The following is a 23524-nucleotide window of genomic DNA, read 5'->3' as shown; positions in this document are numbered from 1 at the left end:
GGATTCGGGAAAACATCCGAGTTCGAATTTTTTTACAATTACAATGTTTTCGCTATATTTTGAATACGAGAAAGTAAAAAGGCAGGATGAAATATTAGTAGCAACAACGAAAAACTTTGAAGTTTTTGAAGTTTCACTTCAAAAATTTCATAAATAAAATGCTTAAAATATTTTTAAATAATTAAGTAAAATTTTTAAAAAATACTATGACAAAAAGGGCATTGTTAAAAAGATAGTCTTTTTTTTTTTAATTTTAAGAAGACATTGATAAGTTATAGCAGAAAAGCGACAAAATTTCGTCTTAATTTTAATTAATTAATATTCTAATCTAAACACTTCTTAAAATTTCAAAAAAAAAAAAAATGCCATGAATGAAATTTCCAAAGTATATATTCTCTAGGCAAAACTGTCTGACCTTGTCGAGCGTGAACGTTTTCATCTTTATAAATGGCAGATATTTATATTATTTACAATTATTATTTTATGAAATTAAATTATTATTAACAATATTTTTTATTATTTAGTGTTTATTATTTCCTAATTTATTCATTCATAATTCATTATAAATATTATAGAAATTGATTATTTCTTATATTTACTATTAAATGGGTATAATTTCTCTGAAAGCAAAATTTTCAGTACATCAATCGATAACTCAATATTAAAATCTGAAAATATTAAATTATTGTATTGAAATCAAGATTTTATTAATGTAAAAATTTCAGAACACTGACACATCAAGAAATTAGTGAAAAATCAATTACGAAATTGCATTTTTACAAACATGAAACAATCCAAGTTAAATAAAAGTATTTTCACCATTAGATTCTGATTTTAGAATTTATTAAATACATAATATTAGAAAAAAACATATACTATGTCAAGTTTTTTTTTTATTTCATTAAAAGACAAATTTCTTTCTATTTTTCAAAACTCACATATACTATGTCAGATATTTTATTTCCTTTAAAGACAAATTTCTTTCTATTGATAATGACGCACAATTTTTTTTAAGTCCATACATTTTTACTATATTTTTTAGTTGAGTACACTTCATTCTAAAAGGCTATCATTCATTTCAAATGACAGATATTAAAACTCAAGATATTTATCTGAAAAGTTAAATTTAACCAACAAAGCAGATAAAAGGAAAAGAAGTGTTAATCTATACTTTCACAATCGGTACAATTCAAGAGATAATGAGACATTTTAAAATGAGACATAAAAAAAAATTTAAAAAAAAACGAATTTAAGTATTTTATAGCCAAGATCTTAACATTATTTTCTAAAATTGTGATAATATGAAAGAAGAACATTTTTTAAACTATTTCGGGACATCTCCATTATTTTTTCTTTTTATAACGCCACAAACGATCGCGGAATAAAACTAATATCGATACTATAAAAAAAGAATATGAAAAATTTGTAAATCACAAACAAATTTAAAATTAAATGTTCAGATTTTTAATTAATAAATGATGATCTTTAAAATTCAATGCACGAACACAGTGCAATGCAAATCATTTTTCTCATGGTCTTTAAACTATTGCATTAGTAGTAACCATTGTCGTTCGTTGCTTTTCAAATATACGGTCAGACAGTACTTTCGATGTATAGCCAAACTTAATTAATAATGTTAATAACTATAAAAATTAATACAGTTAATGATTAAAATATTATTACCTCAGAATTATCCTATCAGAAGATGTGAGCCAGATTATTGCGAAAATACTCCACGGCATATCATTAGCGAAATATAAATATTCTAATTCAATTATTGTGAATTAGATAAATTATATGCAATCATATGATATATACAATATCAGAGCTAAATTCCGATGCAATGTAATTCTTGAAAGGCAAAACTGAATCTATTTCTTTGATTTGATTTTGAAAATCCCATCTCTCCAAAAATCGATGAATCTAATAAAGGTGAATTTTTGTTTTATACGCATTTTTTTCCAACAGGATGAGACCAAAATTAGACATGGAGCTATAACTGCAATCACACACCGAATTTAATTTATTCAAGTCATTGTGTTCATCGCGCTTAAATAGTTCTGAAAGTACAGCTGACAGACGGTCACTCCTCACTGAACTTGGTTCAAACAAAATTTGATAGGTTGTCTACACTATATATGATAAATCTGTGTATCGAAATTTCTCCATCGGTCTCTTTTGTAGTTATTGTCTTAATTTATATTCGAACATCCGGACAGACAGACTTCCCCGGAATGGATTTTACTCAAAATTTGATAGAAATCTACAACTATGGCGTATACCAAATTTCACCCATCTAGCTTAAGGATTCTCTTTAGTTATCTTTGTCTCAAGCACATGGACAGACAAATATAACTCCCAAAATGAGTTTTTCGAACTTCTGGAGGTAAAAAATGTGAGGATTCCTCAAAGCCTCGATCTCATAGTTTTCCACTATTCCAATACTTTCTCTGTGCTTCGTGCGCGAAAAAGTAAAAATATTACGTTTTCAAGTATTAAGAATTTCATAAATGCAGCAACGATCAGAAAGCATCCGATCCAAAGAAAGTTTTTTTTTAAACAAATATTGAATAAACCATTGCTTCAGAATGAATCTTTATGAAACAAAGATTTAATTTTAATTAAATATATATATATAAAAATGCTCCTTTTTTACAAAAATTTTCATTCTATTGTTGAATTTTACATTTTTATATTGAAAAGAAAATGTTTCCCGAGAAAACTGGAGAATGATTTCATCACACGTCAAATTGAAAAAAAGGCAAATGTTTCCTACATCATAAATATTCCACGACATATGCTCTTAGCGTTATTAAATCTGGCTTTCTGCTGCTATGCTCACTAACCGGAAAATGGCGCACGAGCTGGCTAATTCGTAGCATGAAAACGCTCCCCTTTTGGAATGCTGATGTTAATGGTTCTCAGTTGCCAAACTATTTGAATTCAGCATTCATTCTCATTAAGAGGTTGTGAGGAAAATGCATTTTCCAAATACAGCGGCATAGTACCACACAACTGCAGGATATCGATCTAATATAAAGCCTTCGCCCACTTATTGCATTTCTTAAGGATGAAGGCATCTTATTAGACAACAATATTTTATACAATATTCTTGTATTTATAAAATAATAATATATATAATTATTTTATAAATACAAGAATAATTTTATATGCGTATGAAATTTAATATGCGTATTTAAATATGCATATGAAAACGTAATATTTATGCGTGTGACATACATGAGTATAACTAAATCGAAAATTGCTCGATGGAAGCAAACAAGAAATGAAGTTGTTTGTTCATGTTGTTCAAAATTGTAAATTTGTTCAAACATAAAAACAAGTGAAGAGAGAGAAAAATTTATGGCAGAGATAAAGTTCTGTGTTGACTAAATTATAACTGTACAATATTCAATTTTTCAGAAAGTAATCCATGAAAAAACTTGTGAAACAATATTTGCTTTTGCACGTTTTACAATTTTGTGTTGTTTGAGTAACGAGAAAGTAAAATGACAAAAGTTAAAGAGGGCGTCATTGTTAAAAAATTCTTTTTAATTTTATATCCTTTCCATGTACTTAAAAGGAAGTCAAGGGAAACAAGAAAGTGAGTAAGCCATCTAACACTGAAATTTTATTTGATTATCATCGATGATACATTGTGCGGAAGTGATGAACAACTGTACATTACAGAGTCGCAAGCTTCGGACTTACACAGAGAGGCTCTATCTCCCAAATGCAGTTAACTCCATTCAAATCAAAGGCAGTGATTAGGAACACATAAAATATGAATAATGCGTAAGAAATCATTTAATATAATTATCAACTTTATATTCCATTTGCATAAAAAAATAATAATTACACATAAAGAGCTGTAAAACATAAATAAGTATCAACGCAAAAGAATGAGAATATATATTAGCAGTCCAGATTTCCGAGTCTATATTGAATTGATTCCTTAAAACCGATCCATTAAATGAATTTTAGGGAAATCCTATAAGCCTAGTTAGTGAAACTTTAGAATTAGCATCGTTATTACTGAAACATTGGAAAATTTCGAGAATTATCTGAAATACCCTTAGAAAAAGAACAGCCATCACTCTGTCGAAGTTTATTGAAAGTCATGGAAATTCATTTCTATCATAATTTTTAATATCAAACACTTCATGCAAATGTACAGAAAGAAATTTTCATTTCCCATGTTTTTCGTACTTGCATCAAATCTGCGTTCTCATTTCACGATTAAGTCCTTGACATCAGAATTTCCTGATCGTCCAATTTAGAATACTTATTGTTATTCAAATTCCAACGATAATATAAGGATTCGAGATATTGAAACATGCCTAAGTGATTTTTTTGCATTTTAAATTCCTTAATACTTTCACTCAATTGTCGATTTAAAATTAAAAATTGGGTCATTCGATGACGAGTTAGACTCGTCATTGTATGCGAAGGGGTTGATTATGTTTTATCGCTCTTTAAAGATAATGCAATAATTTTTTTAATACATTGCATTACTGATTGGGAATAATAACAATAATTAATGAACAAAACATTACATTTAAATTGATTTTTACCATATAATATTAAAAGAAGAGGGAAAATATCACGATTTGCTTATTGCTGATAATTGTATTTTATTAAGAGCTGATTCATTTGTTAACTTTTCTATTCGGTGACTATATAATTTATATATTAATGGATGAGTGTATTTTGCCAAATGCATAAAATATATTTCAGTAGTATGCAAATGTTATACTTTTAAGGAAAAACAAATAAAGTATACATAGATAATTCATATTAAATATCTGTTTATAATGATAAATCAAATCCAAACACAATAATCAAATTACATGATTCATATTTTTAAAAACATTAGGTATAGTAAATGGTACTACACATATATTTTTTTAGTTGACTTTTTAATGTAATCATTGCAGAAATGCACTTCTTTTATTGTAGCTAATAAAAAAGATTAATTCAAATTGCTGACACAGAGAAAAATATTTATATTTAAAAATCATTGATATATTTGAAAAGATTTAATTTCAAACATCAACAATGGTTATTCAGTTGTATAACAGCAAAAGCATTTTTTTATCGATTGACGAAAACTTTAAAAAAAATAATTCTAGTACTTGCAAAAACAAATAATACCGCCAATGATCCGAGCACTCATGGGTATATTCAATTTGAATTGTCATGATTATAATTCAAATATATCTAAATAGGGCAAAGAAAAATTCGTTCTCTACCATAAAATCCCCAAAAGTGAAAAAAAAAAAAAAAATGTCTTCCAACAATTACCCATAGAAAATGTACAAAAACCAATTTACATTTCGTACGGTTTATGCTAATATATAAACATTGCAAATTAAAAACATGTAAATATATAAATACAAATTTACCATTATTTTTTTACATGTAGGTAAATGTTTATGATAAACTCTTAAACATTTCACTTGATGTATCCACATTCATTTCAAAAGCCTATTTACCTATGCTGCTGTTAAAGTACAAGTGAGATATAGTAATATTTAATTTTTAAATATACATAAGGCAAGATTATTTATATAAAAAGAAATAAAATACAAATTCAACTTCCAGTCTTATATATAACAGAAGAAATAACTCTCTCATTTCAGTGACAGTTTCTACTTTGCTTATTCTAAGTAATATCTATTCAGATGCATAATATTTTTCATGTAATTTGTACTGATTTACGTACTGATATGATAAAAATAAAAGTAAATAGATTAAAATGACAGTTATCTAATTAAATATTATTTAACACAAAAATAAAAAGCTGAGTAATTAAATTAGATATACTTTGTTTGAAAATCTGAATTTCAAGTAATAACTAAATATGATTATTACATTTAATAAAGAAAAAAATATTAAATGAATTAATAAATAATAAATTTTTTAAAAGAATAGTATTCTTCTCATAGAAACAATTAATAAAAAAAAAAAAGGTAAGCATTACTAAGAAAAAAAATTATTTTTAAAGAAACTGCATTTTGTAAAAAAATAAATTACATATTTTAAATTGCAAATATCTCATTTGCATTTCTTTCATTCTGAATGAATAATATAAATTATTTTTTCACAAATGAGTTTTAAATTGACTAAAAAATTATTTCTAAATAAACTGCATTTTTCAAAAAAGTATTATGCTTTTAAATGCAAATACGTCCATTCCATTTTGCGTGAATAATGTAAATTTTTTTTCATCAATCAATTCAATTATTTGACTAAAAAATTTGCTAAGATAGCATTTTATCACATGATGTAAAAAGTTTATCAATTATATACACAGTAAACAGGAAATTTCTTCTTAAAAAATTGCAAATTAAAACTTTTATATGCAATCGATTTTCTTTTAAATTCGAGATATATCAAGATTATAAACATAAAATGTTCAAAATTTTCTAGAGCTTAGCTAAACATCACAGTCAGCAAATGAGCCTTCATTCTAAAAGCCTATCATTGGTCTATATAAATTGTTATCAAAATTAAGTACATGACAAATAATGGAAGAAGAAAATCTTTTATGACATAAACTAAATATTATAAATAACATTAATTAAATGATAAAAAATAAGCCAAGATAAAACAATGCATAGCTAAAGAAAAAGCTTACAAATATCAAAATATCAATTTAATGTAATAAACATACATTAAAAACAATTTTAAATAAATTAAAATACATCTTTTTTATTATTCTTATATGTTAAGTTTCCTTTGAATAATACATTTTTCAAAATAGTGAGATACATTATGTACAAAAGCTATTACTGAACTTTCTCATGTATATTTACGAATGAAAAAGCATACCTTTTATAAAAGTGGGAAATGTATTTTTGAAATGGATATTAATTCTTTATCAAACACATCAGTTGGCAATTAATACCAGAAATATAAATACATTTAAATGAAAATTTATATAATTATATTTATAACAATGAATTACAAATAAGAATTTATATAAAAAAAATTTGCACAAAATAAACTTACTGATATAGAGATATAAACGCTATTGTTTATATTACAGTACATTTTATGCATTTAAAAGGTTAAGAAATTTGAACATACTTCTGATAAATTATTGATAAGTAAAATTTCACAGAAAATATTATATGAAAATGTAAAACATATTAAGTTACAGAAATTTTGATAAAAAAAAAAGTAAAAATGGGGGCTTTGTTTTTTATTTCATTTTCTTTGGCTTTAGATTGGAAATTGATTATTTCTTATTACATTAAATAAAAAAAATGATCTATAATACTAATGCATAACAGAAAAGAAAAGAACCTTTTATTGATAATGTTTTAATGTTATGCTATTAAAAATTATGTATCAATGCAAAAGACAATATGTCAAGTAGAAAATATCAAGAAGATACAGTAATTACACAAACTGCTAATGATAACACATAGTTAGATATAATAATAAAATCACACAAATAAAAATTCTGGGAAAACACTGATACAGATATACAGAGAACCAGGAAGTCTACCTCTTCAAATAATTCAATTTCCCAGGCTAATTTAATATAAGTAAATTAATGTTCCTTTTTAAAGCTAATGGAAGGACATTGGGGCAAACTTCATAATAATGAGCTGTGGTCAGATAACATCTAAAGCACCAATCTCTTTTAAACTTGCATACCAATCGAAAAAGATCATGCTTGATTTTAAGAGCAAAAGCTCTTAAACCTTCCGTGGAAAAATGATTTAACCCTATGGTCCTGAAATCAAACTGCTAATAGACAATAGCAGACATGGAAATTTTTTTTTTCAAATAAAATATTTTTAATTTTTAAAAATTTCTGTATCAATCAAATTTAGTAGACAAACATCAATTGGCAATTGTGCTAAATTATGAAGTCCATTTCCAGTGGATCCTTTGCTTGTTTAAAAAGAGGACTTTATTTAACAGATTTATTCAATGCAACTAGATATAAAATATATATTGTAATCAACAAATCAAGTGTTTCAAAACTGGAATTACACAAGATATTTGAAATTCAGTATGAATACAAAGTCTTGACCCAGTTATAAAAATGAATCGTACAAAACCCATTATATTTGAACATAGTGGGGGATTTCCAACGAAGCAGACGCCCAAGGTTGCAACCAAGTCGATTATAATAATTATTTTTCTAGTTTCCTAATCAATAAGTTAGTAAAAAAACACAAAATTCGGTGACTGACAAAATTTTAAGATAATATTACTACTTAATCAAGTATAATTGATTTAGATTTCCTATATGGTTCATTACATTGGTTTAGTTATTAGAATATTTATAAACATTAAACCTCTGTTTCAATTATATTGGGTACAAACATAATTCATGTCAAACAGTCTGGAACTGTTATAAAGACATAGATTTTCACAAAATAAAGAAAGAGTAATCTAAAATAAAACACTGATACATTAAAAGTGCATTGAAAGGTGAAATTGAATTGACAGCTTATTAAAAGAAGGACCTCATAATCCCAGTAGCATGCTAGTACTGAGCAATATTGTAAGACATTGATCAATAACCACAATATTGTGGAATATTGATTAATATCATATAATATCGCACAATATTGTGCAACAGGCTGGGCTGCCTGGTAATGTGCAAAACTATCTAAATCCATCACTGATTTAAACATATGCTTCTTTTTGTAAATTAAGAATTAATTAAATTTGCAATTAAATCAATTACATTAGCACATTTCAACATGTGCTCTCCTGTTAGCCCCCAAAATGTCAAGTTGCTATTCTAATTTTGCCCATTGTTTGTATAGCATCTGTTATGTAACACTAGACATAGCATCTAGTGTCCTTCAAAATGCTTGATTATCCCGAAATGTTGGGTCAAGCAGCCATTCATAACATGGTCTGAACTCTCCTTCCCTGAACATAAAGGGCACATTTCCCTTGTGTTTATATATTCACAAAAAAGTACTGCGCTTTTCATCTCCATTCCGTTTTGCTAAAAATAAATTTTCATTCATTTTCAGGTAGAACAATATCGTGCAATATTCTATAATATTATTCAATGTTAAACAATATTATACAATATTGCGTATATTGTTTTATATCATAAAATATTGTACAATATATGTGTACTACTAGGGGTATGTATGAATTAGCTATGCCACTTGTTCAATAATTTTTTTTTTTTAAATGAAGAACAGGGCTATGAATTGAGTTAAACTTTTGTAACACCATCTTCAACGGTTATTTCATTCAATAAGATTTTACAATCAGTACAATATTTTATGATCACTTTGCCCTCCATAATTAGCAATTTATTACCAAGACATTCAAATATTTAAACAATACAACATTGTCAAATTATGTTTCTTGATAACACGACTTCCTGGTTCTCTTTACAAATGCCCCTTTCCCAACAGTCAAACGCATACAAATATATATATTATATATACATAAAACACTAAGAAAAAGATCAATGATTTTTAACATGTCTGGTCTTTACAAAATGAGATAATCCAAGTTTGCAAAGAATGAAAAAACTGCAAACTGGCGAGGCATGCGCATAGGATGGCTTCCAGGCTCCGATGAATAGGATAATAGAAGCAACAACAACTTTTTAGACTCGATGAAGAATATTCGTAAGCACGGTCAGGAGAAACAGAAGTGGGAGGGAGGCCGCCGTGTACATCACTGCACCCGCATTGCATAGGTTGTAGTTGCAAGTACACCTCTTGGCGGAAAAGGCCTTGTTCTCTTCACTGACACAGTTCCCCGTCATTTCGTCTTCCGGCTGCAAGCAGCTTCGACGGAGTTGCTCAATCACTCCTGAAAACAAGGAGAAAGCCATCAATAATCGAATATAGTACACCCCGGCTGATGAACTAAAGGAGAAGACCGTTTTGGTAAACCCTTAATTGGGAAAGTGAAAATTTAGTACATAACTGGGGAGGTGCGGTCTACGAAATCGTATTTCCTTTACACTCAAATTAAATTTTCTAATGAAAGTATTAGTATGAAAATCAGCCAATACATTCTGCAGGTTTTTTATATAGGTTTATATATATATATATAGGTTTATAGGTTATATAGGTTTATATATATATATATATATATATATATATATATATATATATATATATATATATATATATATATATATATATATATATATAGGTTTTAGAATTTCTCAAAATATATTATTGATGAAAAAAGTAATTGCGTAAGAACATACATTTCTTTTCAAATTACATGTTACTATGAACAATATTCTTGTGAAAACATATTACTTTTTAAATCATATTTATTTTTCCAGTACACAAAGTTATATAAAAAAAAACAATATAATGGAAAATTCAACAATTATACGAAGAAAAAAAATTAACAATAGGTAGAATTGACTTTTTTTTTTTTTTTTTTTTTTAAATCGGCATTATTTCTATGCAAAAACTTGTGAACATTCGAAGCACGACTTTTCAGGACATTTTAAACATACAGGTTAAGTACTACAATAAAAATCAGCCAGTCAATTCTGTAGATATTTCTCTTGGTATATTAATATATTTTAGAAATTTTTCAAAATATATTGCTATAAAAAGTAACATACATATCAGAATCAATCTAATGCGAACTTTCATCGAAAATGTCTTCGGTACAATTATCCTCATCACTTTCTGCTTCATTTAAAAGTCTGAAGCTCTGCTTCATAACGAAGATCACTAAGTTGGATGATATTTCGAGGACCGAGTTTTAGAGTCATCTGCTAAGCCTCGTATAATACTGGAACACTAAAAGAGAGGCGGTCTCACAGACATCGTGCAAAGAAATAGCTGAAATATTTTTAAAAGCATCCGCTGGAAGTGGTTGAAGAAGTGCACGTGCATTGAAAGTCACGAAACAAGAAGCTACAAGATGAATCCATTCGACTGAGCTAGAAATAGAATGACCGAAAGTCCATTCTTATCGGTCTGAGATACCGCATCTCCCCAGTTAAGGGTCAACCCTTTCACATACAATGATGAGTCTGACTCGCGCATCAAATTACTGAGTTTTTTAATTTTAAATCTGAAACTAAGTAAAAGTATTAAGTAATTTAAAATGCAAAAAATCACTTAAAGACGATTCAGTATAAGTCAAAAAATTCGAACTTCAGATTTTGTCGGACCTCTCCATCTCTTACACCACCCCGAATTCCAAAGGCACGTTTTTGGAATTGTATCAGTCTCTCGGTGAGTGCAGCAACTGAAAAATGCTTTGAGCTGGATGGAAGACATTGGATATGTGGTTACAAAAAGCAAATTAGTAGATTTTTTTCCATTAAATTTTATACGAAATCCATTTACAGGAAATTTGTCTCTCCAGGTGCAGCTGAACACGTTAACTTCAAAACGTAAAAAATTAAGAAGATAAACATTTTTACATAGATATCGCATCTAAAATGTTGATGCCTTTAAAATTTGAACCAAATCGTTTTATCGTTAATGCTTTATTTATCATTATAAACCGAAAGATTGCTATTCATCCAAGCGAATACGTTTTGCATAAAGCAATTTAAAAATTATTTTAGTAAAAATTAAATCATTTAAAAGATTCAAAATATTTGTGAAAAAGGGTAATAATAAGAATATAAGATAATGGAAATTGCCACAACAGGAATAGAAACAGACAAAAAGATAAATGAAAGCGATAAAAGATAGCATGCGATGATTCTGAGAGAAAATCTTCTACTCACCATTTCTGTCCATATGGACGTACGTTTGGCAGCCATTATCACATTCGGAAATGGCTATGGCGTTTCCCTCGAAGAATTCATCGTTGCACATCACAGTCCGATTCGGAGCGTCTTTGGGAGACCAACTGCATGTGTAACATTTCACAGCAAAGGCTGAAAACACAAATATATAATATGAAATAAACTCTTTTTTTAATAACTTTAAAATACAAAAAATATCAATTAAAAAAGAAATAAAAGGTCATTCTTCTTTACAACCGGCGATAGCGTTCCCCCAAAAAACTTTTTCGCATACTCTGTGATGAAAGTGTATTACTGAGAACGCTTTGCATGGTACTGGTGTACAATAGTTAAGAAATATTAAGTTTTTGACCATTTTTATTGAATCTATCGAGTGAATCTTTCGGCGATTAATGTCTGGCATGCGGTTGATAGGATCCGATAATAGAATTCATGATTTAGACGTATTTTTTCCAAAACAAAAATCTGACACAACTACACTGGTAGTCCAAAAATCATATACCAAATTTGATAAATAAGTCATTGCGTTTACATGTTTCTGAAAGTAGAGTCTGTCAGACATTCAACCCCTTGTCGTATTTGATAGATTATAAATATGTGCACCGAATTTTATTCATCTAGCTCTCTGTTTTGTAGTTATCGTGTTTACTTAGATTCGAACAGTCGGACGGACAGATTTGCACAATCTTTGATAGAAATCTACAAATTCGGTTTAAAGAGCGTATACCAAATTTCATCCGTCTAGTTCAAGCGTTTTTGAGTAATTTATGTCACAGAAACAATGCTAAAATATGTTTCACGAGCTCAGGGAGATGTAAAACGTTGAGGTTCTTTCGAATCTCGAGTTAGAATTTTTTGACTATTACAATATTTTCTCTATCCTTCGTGTACGACGAAGTAAAAAGACTCCTTTCTTTTTTTTTTCAGCAATATATTATTGTTAAAATGAACAATTCAGTTTTTGTGAAAAGAAATATTTAATAGGCTTTAAAGAATGGGTATAGACAAGAAAATAATGTGTTTACCGGCACGAGTAACCAGAAAAATCTTTCGTTCTTTCTTCGGTTAAGATTTCTTACAGTTTCAAATAAATTATTGACTAAGTCGCTAATATCTTAATGCATTGAAGCTTTAATGCTCGTTCGAATATTTTAAGCTTTCTTCACTAAAATCTTGTCTTATGTACCTGCTAATAAAATATATATATTTTTTTTAAAGAGAAAGTATTTTTTTTTTCTTTTTAAATTTAAATTATGCATAAAGGGCTCAATCACAATTAATCAGATGATAAAATTCACTTGAATAATGCTGTACCTTATCTTCTATATGAATTCCCTTCCAACCCAACCCACCCCCACCTCAATCATCATGTATAGTAACTACCGCTTAATGTGATCACATCGAGACTTATAATGTATGATAACATTAGCTTATTGATACCTACATGGAAATTTTCTCGAGAGCTAAAAGCCAAAATAAAATCATTTGGCTTGTCTCAACAGCACATCACTGGTATAAGAGCAGTCGTGAAGGAGGCTCCCTGACTCTCGATTGTAGTAGGCAGGATCAGACTATTCTTACGCACTTTCTCAATGGGCACTTTAGAACTATGTAATAATCTGAGGGTTTTCGAAGCGCTTTGAAGTCTACCCAAGTGTTTTAGGGAAGAAGCTTCAGTTGATCACATTCTTATTTGCCTGGGCCTCTCCAAGCAGGATCTAATTTGGCAATTCATTGTTAGTACCGGATTTCCTCAGGGTGAACCGTTTCATAATCTTGATATAGCTCTGCCATTCTTGGGGATGTGCAACAACACTTATTGATAACAATAACCGAATTGGATAAAGTCAATTATATTTTTATCATATCAAGAGATAAAAATACTTACTTCAGGTCAGGGCATAAATTATATTTTTAAAAAATACCCCTTAAAAATCTATTAATTTTTTTAAAGGTTCACTTAAAAATTGTAATGTAAACTCCTTTTAAAATTTGCTGTCGGAAATATCAACTTTTATTGCTCAAAAACAGCTCACGATTTTTCAAAATTTTACAAAAATGCTATACATTTTCAACTGGCTTTGCGACACTCAACTGATTACTTTTCTATAAATTTCCATACCACTTGAAAATTTCAATTTTGTCTTTAACATTTAAATCGGCATATTTTTAAAAAATTTCATTTTACTTTCATAATTTAATCGCAGGGTTTTAGTTGTCTAATAGATTTAAAGTTAGATCTGACGTGGTATAAGCAATTCCATGGAATACAATCATTATGAAAACGAAAGATGGGTAAATTGTTAATTCAAAACTGTTAACTTTAAACGATGCAGTGATTACACTAAACGTGCACAAATGAATATATAGGATTGGAAGCATAGGTTTTTGATAATATAAAGAGAACGATAAAGTCAATGATAACATTAACAGCGATCACATTCTGCACATCTACTGTGTATTACCAAAGTGGCATTGATAAGTTGATTACTGATTTATTTTAATAAAGAATGGTTATTGCGAAAATCAGGATATACTCATCTTGGAGAATAAAACCGATTACTTAGAAAAACTTACCACATAGTTAAAATAAAAAATAATAATAAAAAAAATTAGAGAAGATTCTCCCTTCTTACAGTTCCGTTCGAAATATTTATGCTGTCGTATTTCTACTTTATATTCCAGATACACAACTAGGAATAATGGGTCTATAATATGGGTCATTGTTTCATAAAATAGGGATACATTTAATAACAAATATCATCTGTTCAACTTTGTTACAATTCGGACGAAATGGTGCTGCCATCTACATTTCAAACAGATAAACATAATCCAATAAAGCATTATTATTATTATTATTATTTTATTGTTCAACATTTAAAATCGGCATTAAAACCTCAATAATATTTTCCACTACTTAATGAATTGCCCAAATTAAGTATTTTTAGTATTTTGACTACCTCTTTAGTTTGGGTTATCTTTTTAAACACACACAGGACAAGCATTCCACTATCTAACATTTAACATTCCAATAACCGAAACATTTAACATTTTCAAATCACTAGTTCATCATCAACCTTTAAAAAAAAAAAAAATCAAGAAGAGAAATATGAGCTACTTACTTGCAGGTAAAAACGCAGCAATCAAAGTTAATAAAAGCATAACGATGTTCCTAAACTTTAGAGCATTTGTCTAAAATTCAGCAAAGGATTTCTGAAAGAGAAAAAAACAAAACAAATATAAAAACCTCTTGTAAACTATAACACAGAGACATTTAAATAAAAACTCATAAATTACATGATTCCATGCTAAGATTAGTAAATATTTATTTTTATTTCGAAACAGGATTTAACTTTTCTCTCCACCTCCCCACCCTCTTTTTTAATAACTTAAAGCAACAACAATATTTTTGAAGAAATTAGACAATTAATATTGACAGTGTTAAAAGTCTTAATTTGAATTCCCCAAGTATGTGTGTTAAATAAAATGATCTCACGACATAAAAAACAACGTAATCCAGCTTTTTTCAAGGGGGGGGGGGATCGATACAACTTTTCTTATATCACAATTAAGATTTCTCCCAATTAAAGCCGATTTTAAAATTTCAAAGAAATCAATTTAGCAAATCCTTCTATACGCATTTCAAATGATATTGGATGCATTTCGGAGATAAGTCAACAGATAGATAAAATATCGATATAAATTTGGGATAATAGCTTTTAATATACTGTCAGCATCTGTTGAGACTACCGAAACCGTTTACAAGTCCAGTAATTAAGCATATGATTTTTAATAGCTTATTTCCCATCAAATTGATCGAATGAAAACGATGATGGAAGTTGCCCTCATTTTAATCATGCTATTTCAGAGTTATTAATACCGTTGTTCCTCAAAAAAGCAAACAATGGCCTTCATCAAAATTCTTGTAAAATATTTTAAGAATAACAAAGTCAATTTTTGAAAATCCTCGAGTGAGATTTACTATGCTCAAAAGAAAAATAGTCAAGCTCAGACGACGTAGAAATTGCGTCCCACAATACAGAATAAGACAAAATTCGATGGTAAGAGGTAAAGTCTATTCAACATTAAAGCGACAAATCTCGGGTAAAATATATTTGAATTACGGAAAAGAATTTTACTTTAAAAAAAATTCAATTCTGTTGCCAGTGCCATTGATAAAATAACCCAGATGAATTCTGAAAAATTAACATTACATGCTTTAAAATAATTTAAATAGCTTTAAAAAAATTTTTTAAACCATTCTAGTATAAAGTACTTATAGGATAACATTAATTTATCAAATGCTATATTTTATCAGCATAATGGAACATGTTAACGATTTTCAGCACGTAATATAAAAATTAATTTTTCTTGCATTAGTTTTTCTGAATGACTGGAAAATTCAGTACAAAATTAGAAATAACAATATTTTTAAGACAGGTATTTATGATTATTCCTGTCGAAAAAAAAGATGTTTTGATATCGTACGCCTATGACACAATGAACATTTAACACTCCACTGGCGACCGTAGGAGACATTGGATTGCAGGCATATCTTAGGCTCCTGTTGAAAAAAAAGATGTTTTGGTATCGTACGCCTATGACACAATGAACATTTAACACTCCACTGGCGACCGTAGGAGACATTGGATTGCAGGCATATCTTAGGCTTAATGCACATGTAATGCCGATCTTCATTCAAATAAACAGATCTTTCCTAAAAATGCAATTACTCATTTTGCTTGTAAATCAAAAGAACTGCATTGTCTTTTTAAGAAATTTAGGCGACGAAAGCGATCAGCACAGCATTATGGCATCTACTCAGTTTTGAAATAGCAGGGAATAGTTAATAATTAAAGTATGAGGTTTAAACAATTCAAAATATTGCGAAATGAATAATAGCGAAACAAACATTTCTTAAAACTAAACACTGAAACAAAAGTTTCGACAAGTTAAGTCAACAACCTCTCTTCACACTAGCTGTATTATTACTTCACATACATTCTCCCTTTATACAAACAAACTCAAAAAGAACAACGTTTCCCAGCAAGTGTTCTAAAGTACTGACAAAAACCACGTGTTCTATTGACTTAATACGAGAGAGGGCCAATGGCGAGCGCCACTAGGACTGGGTCACTCGAGTTACCATGGCAACGGACAAGCGTCGCGACGGTCGGTCACCGCTCCCGTGATCTTAACTGCCGGATAATTTGCCGTCGATTCAGGAAAGACAGCATTTTTAGCCATCGATATATGAAAAAAAAAGATGTCTCCATCTAGACAAGACGGCGGGCCCAAAAAGGGGCACTCTATCACCCCCAGACTTTTTCCTTCCCTTTCTGTTTTTGCAGTATATTTAAGTTAGCAAATTTGATCGGCAATCGAGGCTTGAAGCCGAAAATAGGAAAGAGGAGAGAAATTACTGGATAAGAGGGAAACGAAAGTATTGATGCGACAGGAATGGTCTGGTTTATTTTCTTCCCTGGCAGATAATGAATGCTGGATGTAAAAATTTATGGTTGTGAAGATATTAAAAGCTTAGGAGGAAATGGGGTCATTTCTGGGCTATCAGACCGACCAGGACCTAAAATTTTTAATAATGTTCAATCAGCAGTACTAAAAATATCTTAGAAATTTAAAATATTTTATATAAAGTAATTTTACGATAATAAATTTATATAAGAAAATACAATATAAGATAATTTTATATTTGTCGATCAATTATGTATTCTTTTTTTTTCTGTCAGTTAACTTGTTAAGTAAAAAATGTAATTTGACCGTCACTGGACGTCAGGATATAATTATTAAATGGGAAAAAGTAATCAATTGCCTAGGGGTTCGCACCTTTAAATGACCCCAAGACACACAAAAGTTTTCTTTCTTTCATTTTTTGCAGTATTTTTAGAATACTATAAATTTCCATTTTATTTGATTTACAAGGAGTATGCACTTTACATATTGTAATTAAAATAAATTTTTACATTTCTAAATATCCTTAGTAGTTTTTTAAATGATTTTTTTACATTTCCTGCAGATCAGAGCGATGTATGTATTATTTACACACGGTAATTCACATTGAATGGAACAAAAAAAAATAGTATAGTACGAATTTTGTAGTTTATTCATTTAACCGATACAAATTTATTTTAGAACAACAATTATACAAGACTTACTTATATGGCAACAGCAAAAAAAAAAAAAATGCTTCTAGTAATAAAAATTCGTGCAGCGCACTTGGACTTTTCTCACGTGAAGAAAAATTGACTCCATTTTTTCATGTTGATAATGAATTATAGTTATCTTCAATCTCTCTAAGCTCTTGGTCAGCTGAATTGAAGGAAGTCCCGCACAGTAGTGCTTTGTGCATTGTATATACAGAAGAAAAACGAGTATGCATTTTGGACGCTTTTTTGTTGGCTGATTTGCACCAAAATTAAAACATAAGTTGAAACAAAATTAATTCCTGTCAATATTATATCATATGTATATGTTACAGTGAATGTAATAAAATGACAATACTCAAAATCACCCATGAACTATCAAATTTACAGGTTAGTTTATGAAATGTAACTCGTATTGAGAAATGTAACAAATATCCATAACTTCACCAAAATTCGTTCAATTTGCGCAGTTGCATGGCTTCTGCCATGGCGTATTTTGTATTTTTCATTACCTTTTGCGACATATATTATATAACTTATGCTGTTATGACTTACTTCTAATTAATAATAACGGAATTTTTTAGTGTTATTTAAAAATATTCATTTTTTAGAATGAAGAACTCGTCACTCCACAAAATAATCCGAATTTAACATATTCCTCATTACAAAATGGGGATTTATAAACTAACCCGTAAATCTGATAAATACTCAATATTTTTTCACGATTACCAATTTTAATGATTATTATGAATAAATACCGATAATTATTCATAATTATCGGATAAATCATATTTACCGTAATATCCGATTAACGAGAAAGTAAAAAAAAATAATAAAAAAGTTTTCAATCTAGTTTTCATTAAATTAAATTATAAGAAAAAATAAATATTGTTGCCAAATGCGGACGGTTCTGTTATTCTTCACTGTGTAGGCTTTTAATAATTAGTGACCTTATCAGTAATCGCATAAAAGATAATAATTCACCCAAGTAATTAACACACCTTAATAAAATTATTCCAGATCATGAATTCGACATGCTGAAAGGGACCTTTCCCCAACGCAAAGATAAACACCGAGTAATACACCGCATAGAGTAATAGAAAACATCCAAATAAAAAATAATGACATGCCACATTTCATGGGCGCTAACTCATAAACGCTTGATTAAGTGCAAGTTATTACTGCAATTTTCTTCAACATCAAAAGCACCGTTATTATAACAAAACATAACGAAAAGCAGCCGCGCCCATACATTCAACACCGTCCTCAGTCCGTTGACATCCCTCCCCTACAAGAACTTATTACTTAGCGGGCGGAAAAGGCTTATTTTACATCCGTTTCCCATCCCCCGAAGAGAGGGGTGCTGGGCCCCAGGCATAATTGCTTCAGAGGTATAATTAATATCGTCAAATATGAGCGGTATCTGTTGGTCCAGTGAGTTTATTAAGTTTAAGGAGGGGGGGGGGGGGTACCAAGTGAGATGCGAAATTAGGTGGAAGATGATTTGGGGGTGCGGTGTGAAATGGGGGTTGAGACAGTCAACCGTTGAATCATATTTCAAACACGGGAACATTAATCGTTGCGTTGTCTTGCAATATGAAAGGCCATTCGTTTGGCATTTAGTAGTGGGTCAGAGAAGCGACTAGATTTGAAACCAAGTTGGTTTGCCACGAAGTTGGAACTAGAGATTTTGACAAATCACCACGTTTCAGATTTCCGATGAATTCGATTGGTTTTCGAAAAACATAATTTTGGCACTATGCCTTTCAGTCCATCTGCGGCAAAGATAACTCAAAAGCATTTTGAGCTAGACACCAGAAATTTGGTAAATAGGCCTTTACATCAAATTTGTAGATTTCTATAAAATTTTGAGCAAAATCTATTCAGAAGTCTGTCTGTCCGAATGTTCGAATATAAGTTAACATGAATATAATTACAAAATAAAGAGAGATAAATGAATAAAATTCGGCCCCAAGATTAGATTTAACATCTTATTGTAGACATCACCTATCAAATTTTGAGCCAAATCTAACAAAGGGTTGACCGTTTATCCGTCAGTATTTACAGAAACATATGAAGCCGATAATTCGAAAACGTAATGACTTTGGTATGTGATTTTAAGACTACAATTAAAATATTTTTTTGTCAAATTTTGATTTTAATCGGTTGGAAAAAACAGGTTTAACACAAATTTATATCTATTAGAGTATTCGAGAAAGTTTTGAAGAGACTACTACTATCGCTGGTTTGATTCGAATTATAACAAAGCAACCTTTTTTTAATAAACATATTCCCGATTTCTAATACTTAGTAAATTGATCTGTAAGAAATTCTTAGAAATTCGTTTCAGATCACACCATATAAACATCTCAAGATTTCTTTGGATGCATTTCACAAATCGTTTCATGAATAAAGTTCAGACTCCATGCCGCACGCTATGAATAATTTTTAGAGATGCCTCAGGAATTGAAAGTCTCTTATGTACTCCAATTCAGATTCGGTGAGCTTTCGCTTCTGTGCATTTTAGTGGAAATGCAAAATATTTTCGTTTTCTTACATTTGTGAAATATCTAAAAGTTATCTGCCTAAGGAAAAAAGAGCTTAGTCTATGTAAGAATATTGCGCTGAGATCGCCTTTCTAATAAAAGGTATTATAAAGATTTACATTCCTTCACTGAATTCCACCTTCTTAATTTTGCTCATTTTGAAAGAGATATGTTTTCTAATACTCTAATTTAATTTTGGAGCCTTCTTTTTCTTTTGACACTAAGAATTCACAAGTTGTATATCGATGTTCATCCACGGATTTTCTTCATTTTCCAATTCAGGGGAATTACTTTCCGCTAATTCCATAATAATAATAATAATAATAAAGGAATATATATTGTTGCGAATTTTATAAATTGGAAATCGTCAAATTTTGGAATTTTCCAAGAGCTTTACTGCAATCGCAGAAAAAGAGTCGCTGTTGTCCTTTCATTGAGCAAATGAGGCATACGATCAGCCACGATGAATCTGAGCGGATTTGCCACGTAGTCTGTTCCCTGGTCTACGAGTGATTTACTGCGTTGCTGCTGTAATCTATAGAAGACTGGATTGCTTTTGTTTCATAAAATGTAAATACTTTTACAAATCTGTAATAATGCTTCCCAGCATGGTTAGTTCAGTAACTGGAAAGACCGTTTTAAGCACAGTTCTTCGGCATCCGATGCTGATCGGATGCCGAATCAGTAATCTCAGGGCTTGGCGCCAAAATAGATAATAGTGGAATCTTTCAAAATTTTGGCGATATAGCCGAGATATGCTTGGTTGTTCCAGTACCTTCCCTGCCCGACTCCGGGAACTATGAAAGGTCGACAGTCTAAGTTGAAAACAATCATAGAAAGAACCATCGAGAGGTTTAGAGTCGCAAAGCGAGTCAGCGGTGAATTAGTTGGATCCATCCAGCGAAGCGCAGATGTTGAGTGAAGCTCAAGCGATTGCTGAATTGAGCTGTGTGCTGAGTCCTTGCTGTTTTTTGTAGTAGCAGCATCGAGTCGTGTGTGGAGTAGCCAGTCGTGTAGTAGTGAATCGGCAGCTGGATGCAGCAAAAGCGAGAAGACAGTGGAGAATTGCAGGCGTTTGAAGAGACCGTAGAGTGTAGCTACGTAGATTTCTTCCTCCTACTAAATTCTGTCTGGCCGCTTTGTGTGTTGTGGTTGTTATTACTACCAATTATTTCTCGTGGACTATTGCTGTGTACGTCTCGGCTGTGCATTTGTTGTCTGCGTATTCTTGTCTTCGTGTTAATACAAGTCGTCGTTCGTTATTAAAGGACTGTTTCTTCATCGACTAACAAATCGAAAGAACCCCGAGTTCCATAACAATACTGTCATTTGACTAAAATTTCTGTTTTTGTTGTTTTAATTAAAGTCCATTCAATGCGATCCATTATAATATCCATCTTGAAATAAATTAGATTTTAGATCTGAACCAGATTGAATTTCAGATCAATTCTGCAATACATGTAAAATTTCTTTTTCTTATGATATCATGAAAGAAAATGCAGGTGGAACAAAAGAGGAAATCAAATAGAAATGAAAATGAACACTAATCATTCTAACGAAGCAGATATTTTCGAAAACCAAAATAGTCGCTGATGACTAACAAATGATTTTTACCATTTCATTTATACTATTTCCCAAAAAAATCATATTAAAATGCCAGTACAATGAAAAATAATAAACATATAATTTTAACATAGAATAGAAAACCTATCACGATATTTGTTCAGCGATCAAAATGGCAGTACGCACGATACTGATGAGCAAAAATAAATAACTTTTATTCTACATATCCTTTTATAAGGAAAAGCCAATTTATAAGAAAAAATCAAGCAAGAAATCGAATAACAAACAAACTAAAAAATACGAATGTTTGAAAATCATTTACGGATAAAATGATCGCTCCCGTTTTTCTGGAGTTAAGAAAAACTGAGAAAATCAGACAATGCAACATTTTTATTGAATAATACGTAATTATTTAATTAATAACAAATAATTCTAATGAATAAATTGATAATAATAACTCAAAAATTTAACAATTTCAAAAATATTCAATAATTAAATAATTTTAAGAAACAAACAATATGCAGCACTTTGAATGGAACAATTATGTAACAAAATTTCAAAAAACACACACACAACCTACATGTAATAATACTGCCAAATTATTTAAAATAAATTTAAAAAAAATTTATACAGCAAAGAAAGCCTTGGGTTTTAAATCTTAATTACTGTTCAAATTAATTAAGGACATTAAAATGATTCAATTAGAGTCATCGAGGGCAGAAAATATTTTTTAGCTTCGATTACTTTGAATGTACCAAAATAAATTCGAATTATGCACGATGTTTTAATACCATTTTAATGGGAAATTCTAGGGTTCCCGTATCCTAGATCTGCTGACAAGTTCTCATTAGCCAAATTAAAAGTAAAATAAGATCTGATTTTCGTGCGTTTGAAAGAGAATCACACAAAGTAACGCGCTATAAAAACAGACCAGTTACTATTATTACTTTCTTTTCCTTCTTTTTATTTCTCGTATACGAAATATATACAAAAAAAAGGCACTATAATTGTCAAAAAAATTTGAATACGAGATTTTAACGAATTTCCATGTTTTAGTTCTCCTCAAGTCCGAAAAGTGCATTTTTGGAACTATGTCGGTTCGTTAGTGGCATAATAACTCAAAAACACTTTGAGCTAAACGGATGAAATTTTATTATTATACGAAATCCGTAAATTGGTGTCAAATTTTGAAGAGAATTCATTCGGAGATGATCCATCCGAATATAACTACAAAATGAAGAAAAAAGTTGACTAGCTAGAAGGAAGCTAGAAGGAAAAAAGTTGACACTCAGTTGTCAAAAGTTGACTCTTTAATGTCTAAAACGTAGATATGTATCAAATTTGGAACAGAATTCATCATGGGACCAACAGTCTGTCTTCCACAAGAACGTTAAAGCGGCTGCTCAAAAACGCAATGATTTAAATACATGAAATTTGGTATGGGATTTTGGAAGTACAACTCTGAAAACTAATTTGGTCTTAATTGGTCGTAAAAAAGCATTCAAAACACACATTCA

General features: G+C 29.8%; 1 protein-coding gene across 2 annotated transcripts in view; it reads right to left on the bottom strand.

The window, feature by feature from the left end:
• Positions 1-7179: 7179 nt before the first annotated feature.
• LOC129972761 (uncharacterized) overlaps positions 7180-23524 on the bottom strand; it is a 75240-nt gene continuing 58895 nt past the window's right edge. For both annotated transcript variants that reach the window (XM_056087012.1, XM_056087013.1), the window contains exons 2-4: positions 14860-14950; positions 11717-11869; positions 7180-9813 (exon numbers count right to left, since the gene is read on the bottom strand). In XM_056087012.1, coding sequence (XP_055942987.1) covers positions 9605-9813; positions 11717-11869; positions 14860-14899 — 402 coding nt within the window. In that variant the 5' untranslated portion in view covers positions 14900-14950 and the 3' untranslated portion in view covers positions 7180-9604. The remainder of the gene's footprint in view (positions 9814-11716; positions 11870-14859; positions 14951-23524) is intronic.

This window comes from Argiope bruennichi, chromosome 6, assembly GCF_947563725.1.
Source record: "Argiope bruennichi chromosome 6, qqArgBrue1.1, whole genome shotgun sequence".
Classification (NCBI taxonomy): Eukaryota; Metazoa; Arthropoda; class Arachnida; order Araneae; family Araneidae; genus Argiope; species Argiope bruennichi.
Note: the sequence above shows the minus strand (reverse complement) of the source record. Positions and strands in the feature narration are given on the sequence as shown.